This window comes from Pongo pygmaeus, chromosome 12, assembly GCF_028885625.2.
Source record: "Pongo pygmaeus isolate AG05252 chromosome 12, NHGRI_mPonPyg2-v2.0_pri, whole genome shotgun sequence".
Taxonomy (NCBI): Eukaryota; Metazoa; Chordata; class Mammalia; order Primates; family Hominidae; genus Pongo; species Pongo pygmaeus.
Genome location: NC_072385.2, coordinates 102,733,010 through 102,746,623, shown reverse-complemented (window position 1 = coordinate 102,746,623; position 13,614 = coordinate 102,733,010). Strand labels below are relative to the sequence as shown.

General features: G+C 44.6%; 1 protein-coding gene across 1 annotated transcript in view; it reads right to left on the bottom strand.

The window, feature by feature from the left end:
- The window catches only part of CAPN14 (calpain 14), a 59,743-nt gene that overhangs the window by 29,988 nt on the left and 16,141 nt on the right, over positions 1–13,614 (bottom strand). Inside the window, 1 exon segment of the mRNA XM_054475455.2 lies at positions 682–958. Within this exon segment, the coding sequence (XP_054331430.1) occupies positions 682–906 (225 nt within the window). The 5' untranslated portion in view covers positions 907–958.

Sequence of the window (13,614 nt, the reverse complement as noted above, 5' to 3'; positions counted from 1 at the left end):
AAGTTGATCACCAAAGGCCAATGATGTAATCAATCATGCCTAGGTAATAAAGCCTCCATAAAAACCCAAAAGGACAGAGTGTAAGGAGCTCTGGATATCCGAACACATGGAGGTCCCTGGAGGGTGGCACAACCAGCGAGGGCATGAGAGCTCCGCACCCCTTCCCCATGCCTTGCCCTATGCATCTCTTCCACCTGGCTGTCATCTGCATCCTTTGTAATACCCTTTATAATACATCGTTAAATGTAAGTGAAGCATTTCCTTGAGTCCTGTGAGCCTCTCTAGCAAATTACTCAAACCCAGGGAGTGGATCATGGGAATCACAGTCCTGATTTATGGCTGGTCGTGAGTACAGGTCACAACCTGGGACTTGTGATTGGCATCTGAAGTAGGGGCAGTCTTGTGGGATGAACACTCAACCTGTGAGATCTGACACCGTCTCTAGGTAGACAGTGTCGGAATTAAATTTCATTACAGAATACCCAGATGGTGGCCACCAGAGAATTGCTTGGCATGTGGGGAAAACCTCCTACAAATCTGGTGTTAGAAGAGTGTGTTGTGTTGAGTGGAGAGGAGAGAGTAGGAAAAAGGCTGTTTTTTCCTCCCATATATCTTAGGCTTAGTATCTGAAAGCCCTAAACCCTGGGGCAGGAGGGTCTGGGCTGACATATTTTGCCTCACCGGGGGCCTCTTCCACTGCAGGTGGGGTGGCAGCTTCTGCAGCAGGGAGCCACTGCCGATGGAGCTCAGGGTGGCCGGGAAGCTGGTGTCTTCAAAGAGGCAGCCATTCCTCAGGCACTCTGCCAGCAGGGCCTCAAAGTCCTGTTGGGGTTGCTGTGGAGAGGCCCTCCTAGAGTACCTTGGCGCCAGCTTCCATCCGCATCGGAAGGGTGGCCACAGAGACATGGCAGGCGGTGGGTACAGTCCTGTGAGTCTTCCTGAGGAGTCTCTGCTGCTCCTGAAATGGAGAGAGGACGGTCAGTTTTCTCACTTCCTGCTTGTGCTTTGCCATTGCCGCAGAGAGGAGGGGAAGGATGGAGAGAATGGGAGCAGAGAAGTCAGCTGGTGAGAAAGAGACAGAAGCAGGTGGTTCGATTTTGTCCCAGAGAGTGGGGGTCCTTGAGCACTCGCTCAAGTGCTTAAGGACCTGGTGGGAGATCAGGAATCTTGTGGCAAAAGCCTACAGAAAGGAAAGGTCTCTCAAGCCTCAGGGTTGAGTCCTGGGCCCCTGACTACACCAGTGTCACGGGTGTCCCTTCTGCTTAGTGGGGAGGCACAAGAAGAAAAGCAGGAAGCTGGAGCTCAGTCCCCTCGGCCGGAGGGTCCTGTGCCTGCCAAGGTAGTGGGGAGTAGTGGCTGCCTGCTCAGGCCTCCACCAGGCCTGCCAACTCCTGCCTCCCAGGTACAGACACACAGCATTCCTCCTTCTTCAGTGTCCTCCTTATTCTTCCCTGCGAAACCTCCTCCTACATTATCTTTATTTTTTTTTTAATTTTTATTTTTTTGAGACAGAGTCTCATTCTGTTGCCCAGGCTGGAGTGCAGTGGCGCGATCTCGGCTCAATGCAACCTCTGCCTCCCAGGTTCAAGCAATTCTCCTGCCTCAGTCTCCCGAGTAGCTGGGATTAGCAAGGCCGCAGGGGGTGCTGGGGGCCAGCAGCTCCCACATGGGGGCGTCCCAAGGATGTCTCTCCCACCCCAGGAGCCCTCGGCTGCGCTCCGGGTTGGGGGTAAAGCCCCGGGCTCCAGCACAGGGTGCGTGGGTCCCTCACAGAAGGCCCCCACGGGCGGTCACAGGCCCCGGCAGGGCTGCAGGTTGGCGTGGGCAGGCCGGCAGTGCATCAGATACAGACACCCATCACCACACCCAGCTGATTTTTGTATTTTTAGCAGAGATGGGTTTTCGCCATGTTGGCCAGGCTGGTCTTGAACTCCTGACCTCAAGTGATCCACCCACCTTGGCCTCCCAAAGTGTTGGGAGATTACAGGCGTGAGCCACCATGCCCAGCCTACATTCTCTTTACAAAGAGATCCTTCCTTGAAGACTTTCTTGCTAATGTAAAAGGGGGAAAAAAAATCACACACACATATTGTGGCAAATACCAACAGTTGCCGGTACATGCCCATTCTCCCCTTTTCCTTGTTAACAGAATCCCTGTTTTGATAACCCAGCTACAAAACTTGATTTCCTGGAGCTTCTTGCAGAACAGGTTGGCCACACAATATAGTTTTTCATTTCACAGCTGCAAAACCACTAATCTTATTAGCCTCCCCGTTTTTCAGGTGTTACAACTGAAACCTGTCCATTCATTCACCAAAAATTTTCCTGGGAACTTATCATTTGTCAGGCTTGAGGTAGGCACTGCTCACCAAAGACAGTCCCTGCCCTCATGGCTCTTACAGTTTAGAGGGTGGGAGAGCGGGAAGGGTTAAATGATCTTCCTGGTGCTATGCAGGGAGATTTTATAAGGGCTGTATCCAGAACCCAGAGCCCTGACTCCCATAACAATGTTCAGCTCTCAGTGCTACAAACTGCCTATTACACCCCGCACAGAGTTTGGGACAGAATGTACACGCACTAAAAGTAACTCACAAACGTGCTTATACTGAGTGTGACTTCTCCCTCATGGCTGTAGGAGTGACCTGGGGTCCTCTCCATTTGTCAAAGTCCTGCCCATCCCCCAAAGTCTAACTTGAGTCCTTTCCCCAGGAAGCCCTCCTTGAGTGCCTGGCATTCGCTGAGATCCCCTCATTCTGTCTACTGACCCATTGTCTGCCCCATTGGGCACCTACTGTCTTGGTGCTTCTCAAATTATCACTAGTGAAGGGCCTATGTTCTTTTATTTCCAATTTGTCATAGAAATTTAATGAAAATGAATAAATACAAACATAAAATTTTAAAAGATATATAAAGTCAAGTCCCCCTTTAAGATTTTTTCAGGTCAGGTGCAAGGGCTCACATCTGTAATCCCAGCACTTTGGGAAGCCAAGGTGGGCAAATCACTTGAGCCCGGAAGTTCGATACCAGCTGGGGCAACATGGCAAAACTTCGTCTACATAAAAATACAAAAATTAGCTAGGCATGGTGATGCATGACTGTAGTCCTAGCTACTTGGGAGGCTGAGACAGGAGGATCACTTGAACCGGGAGGCAGAGGTTGCAGTGAACAGAGATGGCGGCACTGCACTCCAGCCTGGGCAACAGAGCAAGACTCTGTCTCAAAAAAAAAGTTAGATTCAACAAAAATTTAATTTAATTTAAATTATTTGATCAATTGCTATGAAAGTTTCTAAACACTTGCTCTCAGTTTTGTAGGTAGCTCATCAAGCACTGCTAGTGACCAGTTGGTGGAGTGGCCCCACTGTGGTTGTGCTCTGAGTGATGTATGCACAGAAGCCTCTTCTGCCTAATGGCTTTTGAATCCTCTGCAGGAACAGCACTGCTGGAATGTTGTTTGTCTCACACCCTTACCTCTGAGAGCTGAGGGCAGTCGATTCCTGGCTATTCTTATTTGTCACGGGTGCCTGTGTACTTCCTGGGGGAAGACCCAGCCCTCTTCTAACCCAGGTCACAGAGACTCAAAAGCTGTTACTCAGGTCTTGTGTTTTTCTCTGGAGCTTTTTTTCCTAATGTGGATGAGTAGGCAAAGCTTCCCCTAGGCTTACCCCATTTTCTTCCCAAGAAGTTTCTTCTACCACCTGCACATTTATAAACAAACTTGAGGCCTCACAAAGGCAAGGTCTCCCTTTTTGCCCCTTCAAGCCTTTACAACAATCCTTTACTGCTTGTCCTGTGAAAAATGATAGAGAGTCCCCTGGCTTCAGAACCTCACTCAGGCTCATGCCCTCCTTACCAAGTGCTGGGTCATACTTGGATTCCTCTTCAAGCCTGCAAATAATACATCTCGTGACAAGCACAGTACATCATGGCTCAGAAGACAAAACGCCCATCACAGGTTCCTCTCACCCTCCATAGTTTAGAATGAGACCACACGTGTGCATGCACACACATACACACACACACAATCTTATTTTTAAATAAGTATTCCTAAATCACCTTAGGGAGAATATAAGCCCAGATGAAACCAGTTGGCAGTTCTTGCATGTTTCCTATATATTACAAACCATGGATGAAATTGGCTCATTTCCAGATTGGCACAGCTCTCTACAAAAGGCCAGATGGGTCTAGGTCACATTTGGAAATTCATTTTGACTATTGTAAGCGAGCAGCGTTGGAGCAGGTCCGCAAAATAAGACTATGCAAATAGATAGGTGAAGGCTAATGGGGCTCGAGCTATTTAAGAATGTGCAGCCTAAAAGCATCCTCCATGGGCCTCAGAGTTCTTTCCTTGGCTCCCCATAAGCTGCTAGGCTGTTCTGCAGTGTTTTGCATGTCAGCATTATTATTATTTTTTATTAGAGACAGGGTCTCACTCTGTCACCCAAGCTGGAGAGCAAGGACACAATCATAGCTTACTACAGTCTTGAACTCCTGGGCTTAAGGGATCCTTCTGCCTCAGCCTCTTACGTAGTTAGGACTACAGGTTCATGCCACCATGCCCAGCTAACTTTTTTTTTTTTTTTGTAGAGATGAGGTCTTGCTATGTTGCCCAGGCTAGTCTCTAACTCCTGGCATCAAGCGATCCTTCCACCTCAGCCTCCCAAAGTGCTGGCATTACGGGCATGAACCACCATGCCTGTTCAAAATTTATTTATACTCAGGAAGTAAACAGAGAGTCAGGCTTTGATTTTCACTTCTTCCATACTGGCTATTCTCCCCTTATCTATAGATGCTGGGTGCTAGGGAGGGCGTTATGATGGTGAGAGGTGTCAAATAACCTGGTGCTCAGATAACCTAAGTGCCTTGATCCACAGGAGGAGGCCTTTGAACGCTAACTGGCTTGTGAACATCAGGAGCATCACCAGACAAGACACCTGGGGATACACCAGCCAGCAGCGCAAACTCCAAACCCCAATCCCTGTATACAGGCAGGGTTTCCTCGTCTCTGCTGATAACCCTCTGCCTATTTAATATGTTAGTGTTTATTCCGCATGTTCTCACTCATAGGTGGGAATTGAACAATGAGAACACATGGACACAGGAAGGGGAACATCACACACCAGGGACTGTTGTGGGGTGGGGGGAGGGGGGAGGGATACCATTAGGAGATATACCTAATGCTAATGACGAGTTAATGGGTGCGGCACAACAACATGGCACATGTATACATATGTAACTAACCTGCACATTGTGCACATGTACCCTAAAACTTAAAGTATGGTAATAATAAAATAAAAAACATGTTAGTGTTTATTAAAAGGTAAATGGGAACATTTTAAATGTGGGAGAAGGAACAGACTCTAGATACACCTTGTGTCAAAATTTACTCCTTCAGGTGGGTCTCAGTGGTATTTCAGTAGCCAGTGTGAGCAGGATGACAGGAGCCAGCTGTGCACATCTCTTCCCAAGTCTGTATTCCATCATGCCATGTTAGTACCTTGTAATTGGCCATCATGGGAGTGTCCATACCATGGAATGGGTAAATGCTACAAATCAGAGCTACTTGGCCTTTTAAAAAAAAAAAAAAAATGAGAGCTAGTTGTTGAATATTACCAGCACAGCACTGGTCAACCTTAAGACAGCAGATTGCCTGGTCCTATGAGGTTGTCCAGCTGGAAGTTTCCCTGTTGTCCAGGAATACAGAGTCCATCGCCACAGGTGAGAATCTGTGAAGGCTTTACAAAGGGTGGTCTTACAACTCATTTGGAAAGAGAGGTTGATATCAGTGAAAACATGGACTCTCACAAACTGGACAGAAATGAATACTATATCTCTGCCATTAAAAGTTCAGTCAGGGCCGGGAGCGGTGGCTCACGCCTGTAATCCCAGCACTTTGGGAGGCTGAGGAGGGTGGATCACAAGGCCGGGAGATCAAGACCATCCTGGCTAACATGGTGAAACCCTGTCTCTACTAAAAATGCAAAAAAAAATTAGCCGGGCATGGTGGCAGGTGCCTGTAGTCCCAGCTACTTGGGAGGCTGAGGCAGGAGAATGGTGTGAACCCGGGAGGCGGAGCTTGCAGTGAGCCGAGATCGTGCCACTGCACTCCAGCCTGGGTGACAGAGAGAGACTCCGTCTCTCTAAAATAAAAAATAAAATAAAATAAAATAAAAGTTCAGTCAGACTGCAGGTTTTTATACATTTGTTCTAATCACTTCAAAGTCAGGAGAATTAGTTTTCACTTAGCTATGAGTTGACTTATTTTCATTTTAAAATCCAAATAACATATATTTATTGCAGAAAAATCAAGGGAAAGAAAGGAAATACAAATTACCCATATTTCCACTACTCAATGATAGTCATAGTTAACATTTTAATGTATACTTTTAGAGAAAATTTTCTATGCTTAATTATTTTTCTAATGAAAGTGAATATAATATTATACATGGTGTTTTATACTTTTTTTACATCACAATATCTAATGAACACTTGCCTTTGCCAATAAGTTGAATATACAAGAACATATTTAATTATTGCAAAGCATGCCAAATCATAGGTCAACCAAAATTTATTTTTAAAATCTACTGTTTCTGGAATTTCATGTTATTTCTTCTTTTTCACTAAACAGTGACAGTATTACTAGAGTTTAACTATGTCTTTGAGTATATCCTAATTATTTTCCTAGGATAAATTTGGGCTAGAATGAAATTTATTTAACCTAAGAAAAGATATTTACGAAAAAAATCTAGAGGAACACCATACTTTCTGAGGAAACATAAAAGATATTTCCTTAAAATAAACAGAAGATAAGAATGGTAATTACTACCATTCTTAATCACTTTTAATTGTAATTCCTAGTTAAGCCAATAAAAGAAAGAAAGAAAGAAAGAACGAAAGAAAGAAAGAGAGAGAGAAAGAAAGAAAGAGAGAGAGAGAAAGAAAGAAAGAAAGGAGGAGAGAGAAAGAGAGAGAGGGAGGAAGGAAGGAAGGAAGGGACACAAAAATCAGAAAGCAAAAAAAATGACTATTATTCACAGAAGAGATTATTTTACATGTAGAATATCTAAGAAAATATTTTTTAAAAACTATAGGAAATAACGGAATTCAAGAAGGTCTATGAATACAAGTTAAATACACTATACAGAAACTCGGTGGTATTCTTTTTAAAACAGCAAGAACCAACTAGAAAATGTATTAGGAAAAAAAGATCTATTCTTCATAGCGACTCAGGTTACTGGTTTGAGTAACCTGGTGCCATTAATCAAATACAGGAGTCAGAGGTTCTGTGAGCAAAATGATTTTAGATATAATCATCATAGACAAACAGGCAATCACCAATGAAGTTGTGTATAGATCATGGCCCCAATATTATTAAATGCACGTGTGCATGCACGCACACACACACACACACATGATGGGAAGAAAATATATATAAATAAGAATATGAACTATCTCTGGATAATGTGACTAAAACATTTATTTTACTTTATTAGACTTTTCTATATCTTCTGGACTCCTCGATTAGTATGTATTACTTTTATCATGAGGAAAAAAATGTGTTTAATAAAAATAACAATATTTTAAAAAGCAAGTCAGTGGTTACCTGGGACTAGGAGAGGGAATTGCTTCGGAAGGAGTGCAAAATAACTTTTGGGGTAGTGGAAATGTTCTATATAGACTGTGGTGGTTGCATCTGTATATTTTTTCATCAAAACTCAATGAACTATGCACAACACACTTAAAAACATGGCCAGGCACAGTGGCTCACGTCTGTAATCCCAGCAACTTGGGAGGCCAAGGCGGGCAGATCACTTGAGGTCAAGAGTTCAAGACCAGCTTGGCCAATATGGCAAAACCCCATCTCCACTAAAAATACAAGAATTAGCTGGGCTCCGTGGCGGGCGCCTGTAATACCAGCTACTCAGGAGACTGAGGCAGGAGAATTGCTTGAACTTGAGAGGTGGAGGTTGCAGTGAGCTGAGATCCCGCCACTGCACTCCAGCCTGGGTGACAGAGTAAGACTGTCTCAAAAAAAAAAAAAAAAAACCCACGTGGTACATGTTTATTATATATAATCATACCTCAATATAGTTGATTCAAACTAAAATTTTAAATTTATATAGAAAAACCAGGGGATCTGTCTGATTCCTGTCCCACTGGCATCATCATGATGAACTACTGCCTTGATTTGGAATAATAAGATCTGCCCAAATCCTGGCTTTCTTTGGTGGTGGCTACTTTTTTAACCATCTCTGAAGCAGTTGAGAATTGCGGGCTCCATTTTAAAGTGGGAAAAACTGAGATTCTAAGAAATAGAAAGGAATTTCCCAGGAATTTCACCAGAGTACAAAAATAGGAACTAGTTCCCAGGGGTCCATTCAGTGTCTTGAGTCCCTGCCCTGATGTTCAGTTCATTCACATGTTTACTGAACACCTACTATGTACTAGACACTGTGTCTCAGACTGGGAATGTAACACCTGGCCTTTGATCAACCTATGGGGTCTAGAGTCAGGTCTCTGCAACGGAAGCAAAAGAAGTAAGTACCATGCACTCACTCACATGAACCTGTAGAATCCTCCTGGGGGATGATGGATTTCCAGAGAACTCTGGCATCTTGCCACAACCCACTAAGTTGTCTCAGGCAAAATTGGAGTAGAAACCTAGGCTCTTTGTACAAGACTCTGTCTACATGATAAAAAGCACCAGATGGAAAAACGATCAATTCCTTGCTCTCGACAGTCAGAACAAAAGAACAAGACTAACTATAGGCTTTGCCTGATTTATCTTGAGCAGGGATTGTACTTCTTTCGTGTAATAGGCGGTGTGCAGTGGCCATGGAGCGCTAGGTTTGGAATTAGAAAACCCAGAAGGCAAGTGGGTTTGCCACCTCTTCCCTGTGTGCCTGTGCGCTGACTCCTTTATCCTCTCTGAGCTGGCTTCCTCACCCTCAATATGGGATGACATGTACTGTGCCCACTCTCAGAACACAAAAGAGATAACCGTGTGAAAAGACTTGACAAAAGTCTAAAGTAGGAGTTGGCAAACTACAGCCTGGATAAATAAAGTTTTACTGAAACTACAGCCACACTTACCTGTCTGGTATTGTCCGTGGCTGCTTTCGCATTACAACAGCAGAGTTGAGTCATTGCCACAGAGTTCTTAGGGGCCACAGGCCTAAAATATTTACTATGCTGTCCTTTACAGGCAAAGTTTGCTGAGCACTGCTCTAAAGCACTGTTTAACCAGGTAGATTGCTGTTGCAGGGCTAGGCACAGGGGGTAAGCTCCAAGTAGGAACTCACAGATTAAAATGTGGTTGGTTGAATCCGTCATTAAGAATTTATCTTAATGAAACAACTTTATCTCTAATTGATTCGTTGACTTTTTAATAGACCCTTAACATTTACAGTTACATTCATGTCTCAAAACACTTGCAAATGTGGACTGCAGTTTCTCTCTGCTAAAGTTTCGCATCTAATCCCTTATTTAGAAGTCATAACATCAGGCATTCCTGGGCAGTTTTCAGGTGGTTCTGTGGTTACTGATTATGAACAGGAAAACAGCATCTCTATGTACATATCATGACCTGTTCATAAAAGATGCAATGATTTTGTAATGTTAATGGTTTGAAAGGCTTTAAATTGTTTTTCTTTTACTGTTTAGACATCTGTCTGCATTTAGATCGAGTTTCTAACGGAAAACCCCAAGCATGATTCTTCATTTATTAGAGCAGACATTTGCCTTTCAGGAAACAATGACGAATGTGGCCCAACTATGAGTTCTTGAAGGCAAGAATGGTATAGGCTTTTTTTAATCTGTATTCCCAGATGTGATCATTCATAATATAGTCACATAATACCGTGAATAAACAGATGCTTGATAAATGCTGGCCAACTGACTCACTGACAGAAGGGACGGATGTTTCTTCACTTGGAAAATGTAAAGAACAATAAAGCATGCCCTTCCCTCCCCTCTTATGAAGCTGAACTGAGATAAAGGAAGTTAAAAACTTCCTGTGAACTGTCAATCACTTGGCTGTTCTTCTGGTGTCTGATCACATTGCTGGGGCCTGATTTAGGTTGAGGGAGCCTCTTTAACATCCTTCCCCTCCAAAATGCTCATCCAGGCTTGCCTTAGGGCTCCTTTCCTGGGTGGTATGTGGGATCCACGTCAAAGCAACCTGGGGAAGTAAAACCAAGGTCAGACCTAAAAGAAAAAAGGAGTCTCCAAAGGGAACATGCACCTTGGGAGAAGGTGGGGGAGAAAAGGCAGGAAGTCCCTTAACTGGCAATGCTGGGGTAGGCGTCCCCTGGGCTGACTGCATGCCTCTATGGAGGTCTAAGAACTTGGCTGGTGGAGCTCCCTACTCACCCCCAGCTGCCCCACTTCCATTTGACTTTATGAGACACTGCATAGTCACAAATCTTTGCAGAGAATAAGACTCCCTGGAGCATGGGTGTGCACCTTGAGTTGCCACGACCTGGACACAGCTTTCCCTGAGCAAAGGAACATCCACTCGGCCTGTGTGGAAGTTGCACCCTGGCGTCGCTCATTGCAGCTGAACTAAATATGAGGCTAGAAGGAACTTAGTGGTCATCCAATTCAGTGCCCCCATGTACTGACAGGACCTCTGAGCAGTTCCAGGGAGTCATGGCCTGCTCGTCCTGACTGTTAGGGGAGCCCTGGGGCATCTCTTCTCTCCGGCACAGGCACAACTTCTTTGTACAGCCTCCTCCTAAACTATAACTTCAGTGGAGTCACTCTGTTCCCCTCCAGCTGCCCTGATCTGACACTTTCCACCCCAAGACGTAGCAGCACCCTAGTCTGAGAGTCATCCTCTACTCTTCTTTTTCTATCCATTCCCATACTTTTAAAGAGCCAATCCTTCTGATTTTTCAAAACAAAATATCAAATGATTCTGAACATTTGACAACACATTTGGACAGGAAAGAGTTTTAAAGCAGATGTAAATTCGTTCCTTTCGTTTTTTTGCAGGGGCATTTGCATCTTCAGAGAGTCATGGAATTTGAGCTAGATGAGCGGTCAGACTGAAGTAGCTCATCTCCTCCTCTGATCCTGCATTTGCCTAGGACTGGCCATTTCACATCACGCCCTCAAAACCACACAGGTCTTGGCCTCAAGTCCAAATGGCCAGGCTCTTGGTGTGTTAGTTCCTTTCTGTGTACACAAACCCCCACCACACACCCTCTGCTCTGTCCAAACTTACAAAGGAGATGTCGCTTCCTCCTGACCCCCTCTGCCTCAAATCTCCCTCATCCTTCAAAGCTCAGGGCAAATGTCCCTCCTCTCCAGAGCCTTCTCTGGAAACCTCTTGTCTTCTCCTTGTGGGGCTTTCCTGCCCTTCGCTCACACTCATGAACTGGGGAGAGGATGCTGGTTAACAGTCCCCTCCTCTCCCAAGCCCACTCCTGGGCTGGAAGACTTGGCCGGTCATTTTAGGCTCTGATTAATGCTACTCCAGAAGATCAAGGTATGCAGTTAAAAACCCAGGCAAACTTTCGGAAAAAGTAAGTCAATTAGAAACATCTTAAAAGAGAAAAAAAAAAGAAACTATTTGACAGTAAATACTATAGCTAAACACATACAAACTATATGATACAATTCCATTCCTGGTTATTACCCAACAGAAATGCTTAAATCTATGCACCAAAAGACATGTACAAGAATACTCACAACAGAAATACGCAAAATATCCCCAAATGAAAACTACCCAAATGTCCATGAACACGGATAAATATTAATAATAGTGATAACCATTTATACAATGAAATACTTCACAGCTCTGAACAAACAAGAATTACATGCTGCAATATTCACAAACAATATTGAGTAGAAAAAATCCAGACATAAAAACTCTTTGATTCCATTTACATAACTTTTAAAAGTGACAAAACCAATCTATACGTTGGAAATTAGCTTAGTGGTTACCCTTGAGGTCAGCGATCTATCACCAAACCAATTATACCACTGATAGTTACATCAATTCCATTCCTTTTCTACTGCTTGTTTTGATGGTCAGGAGAGAGATTTACAAGGGAGTTTGAAAAGTGGGAGAATCAATTCATTTAAACAAGGCTTTACTGCATGCTTCCCCATGGGCCAGGCATTGCCCTAGATGGTAGGGGTACAGGATGGATTAGCCAAAATTTCTGCCCTCGAGGAAGTCACAGTCCAACAACCAGGCTCACATTCTAGAAAGGGCCCTCGCTCTTCAGCATGAGGTGCCCACTCTGTGAAATGGCCAGTACCTAACTCATCCAAGAATTCTCCCCCTAGAAAGTCAAAGATACCCCTCACCCTATCAGGCCTGGAAGATGTACCCAGGCTGAAACACTTAGGTACCACCCACCAAAACATTATCACCCTGTGCCTCCATAGGAGAGGGTGATAAGCTGAACTGAGAGACGACTACCTCACTCCGGAGTCCTCCAGAGCCTTGATGAGTGATTTCCAGTGCCCACAGGCCAGCAGACCACTCAGACAAGGGCAATTTTGAGATTTCTAGGCCAGGCAAGGGCCATGCCAAGCACCACACTGACAGCTATCATTTGAGGCAATATTTCACTCTTACAGTGTGGTCACCGTCCCAGTGTGTTTTTCACATCTAATTTCATAGAGGAAGTCAGCCCAGCTTCACTGCTTATTAGAACCAGAGAACAGTCAGCCTCCTTGACTCTGAGGATCCCATAAGGCCTTAGTGATGAGCTGGCTTCCCCCAGATTCCTTCTCACCAGGAGGCTCAGGAGACCACTGGGATGGCCTATGTTCTGGGAAATGACAGCACCTAGCAGCATCAGTAACTCTACCAAATGACTTCGAGAGAAACCAGAGCTGGAGGGACCTCGAAAATTACCCAGGCCCAAAGATACTCCCATCTTTTTTTTTAATGAGGAGATTGGGGCCAAAGGGCTGAAGTCTATCCCTCAAGGTCACACTAATAAGTGATGACAAAACTGAGGACAAAATTGAAATCTCCAGACTCCAGGGCTTTTTCTGTATACACTTACCTGCAAAGCTCAAACCAGGAGAAGCAAATACCTTCCTCTCACCTTCTAAACCCAGAACCTGTAAAGTCTCATAGGGCCTCTGGGCTAACTTGGACCCACCCTTGGAACTAAAGAAATTTACCTGCACAGGAGATTTTGCTTCTTTAAGTGCTTGGGCAGGCTCTAATCCTGGTGCAGTCAGAAGCATGCAGCCTGAAACCACCTCTTATAAATGGGTCCTTTCTACACATGGTGTTTGGCCAAGAATTTGTGACCCCACCTCCCAGGACCTTGGTTCCTCCCCACTGTGTGTTCTCTGGAAGGGAGTGGCGTACCCAGGGCTTTGCGACTAGATTACACAAATCCAATTATTTCTTTAGAACACCATACAGAGAAAGCCTGTTTCAGTAATGCCTTAATGAGAGAGAGTTAGTCATCTTCTCACTTCCAACCCTGGGGAGGGTATTTTCAGGTGTGACCTAGAAAAGCATTTCACTGCAGGAGCACATGATACCACTTTCTCACCTCCCCACCACTCCCAGGACACCAAAGAACCAAGACAGAGATTCCTGTACATCCCTATGTTTAAACTACCATTGACGGAAGCC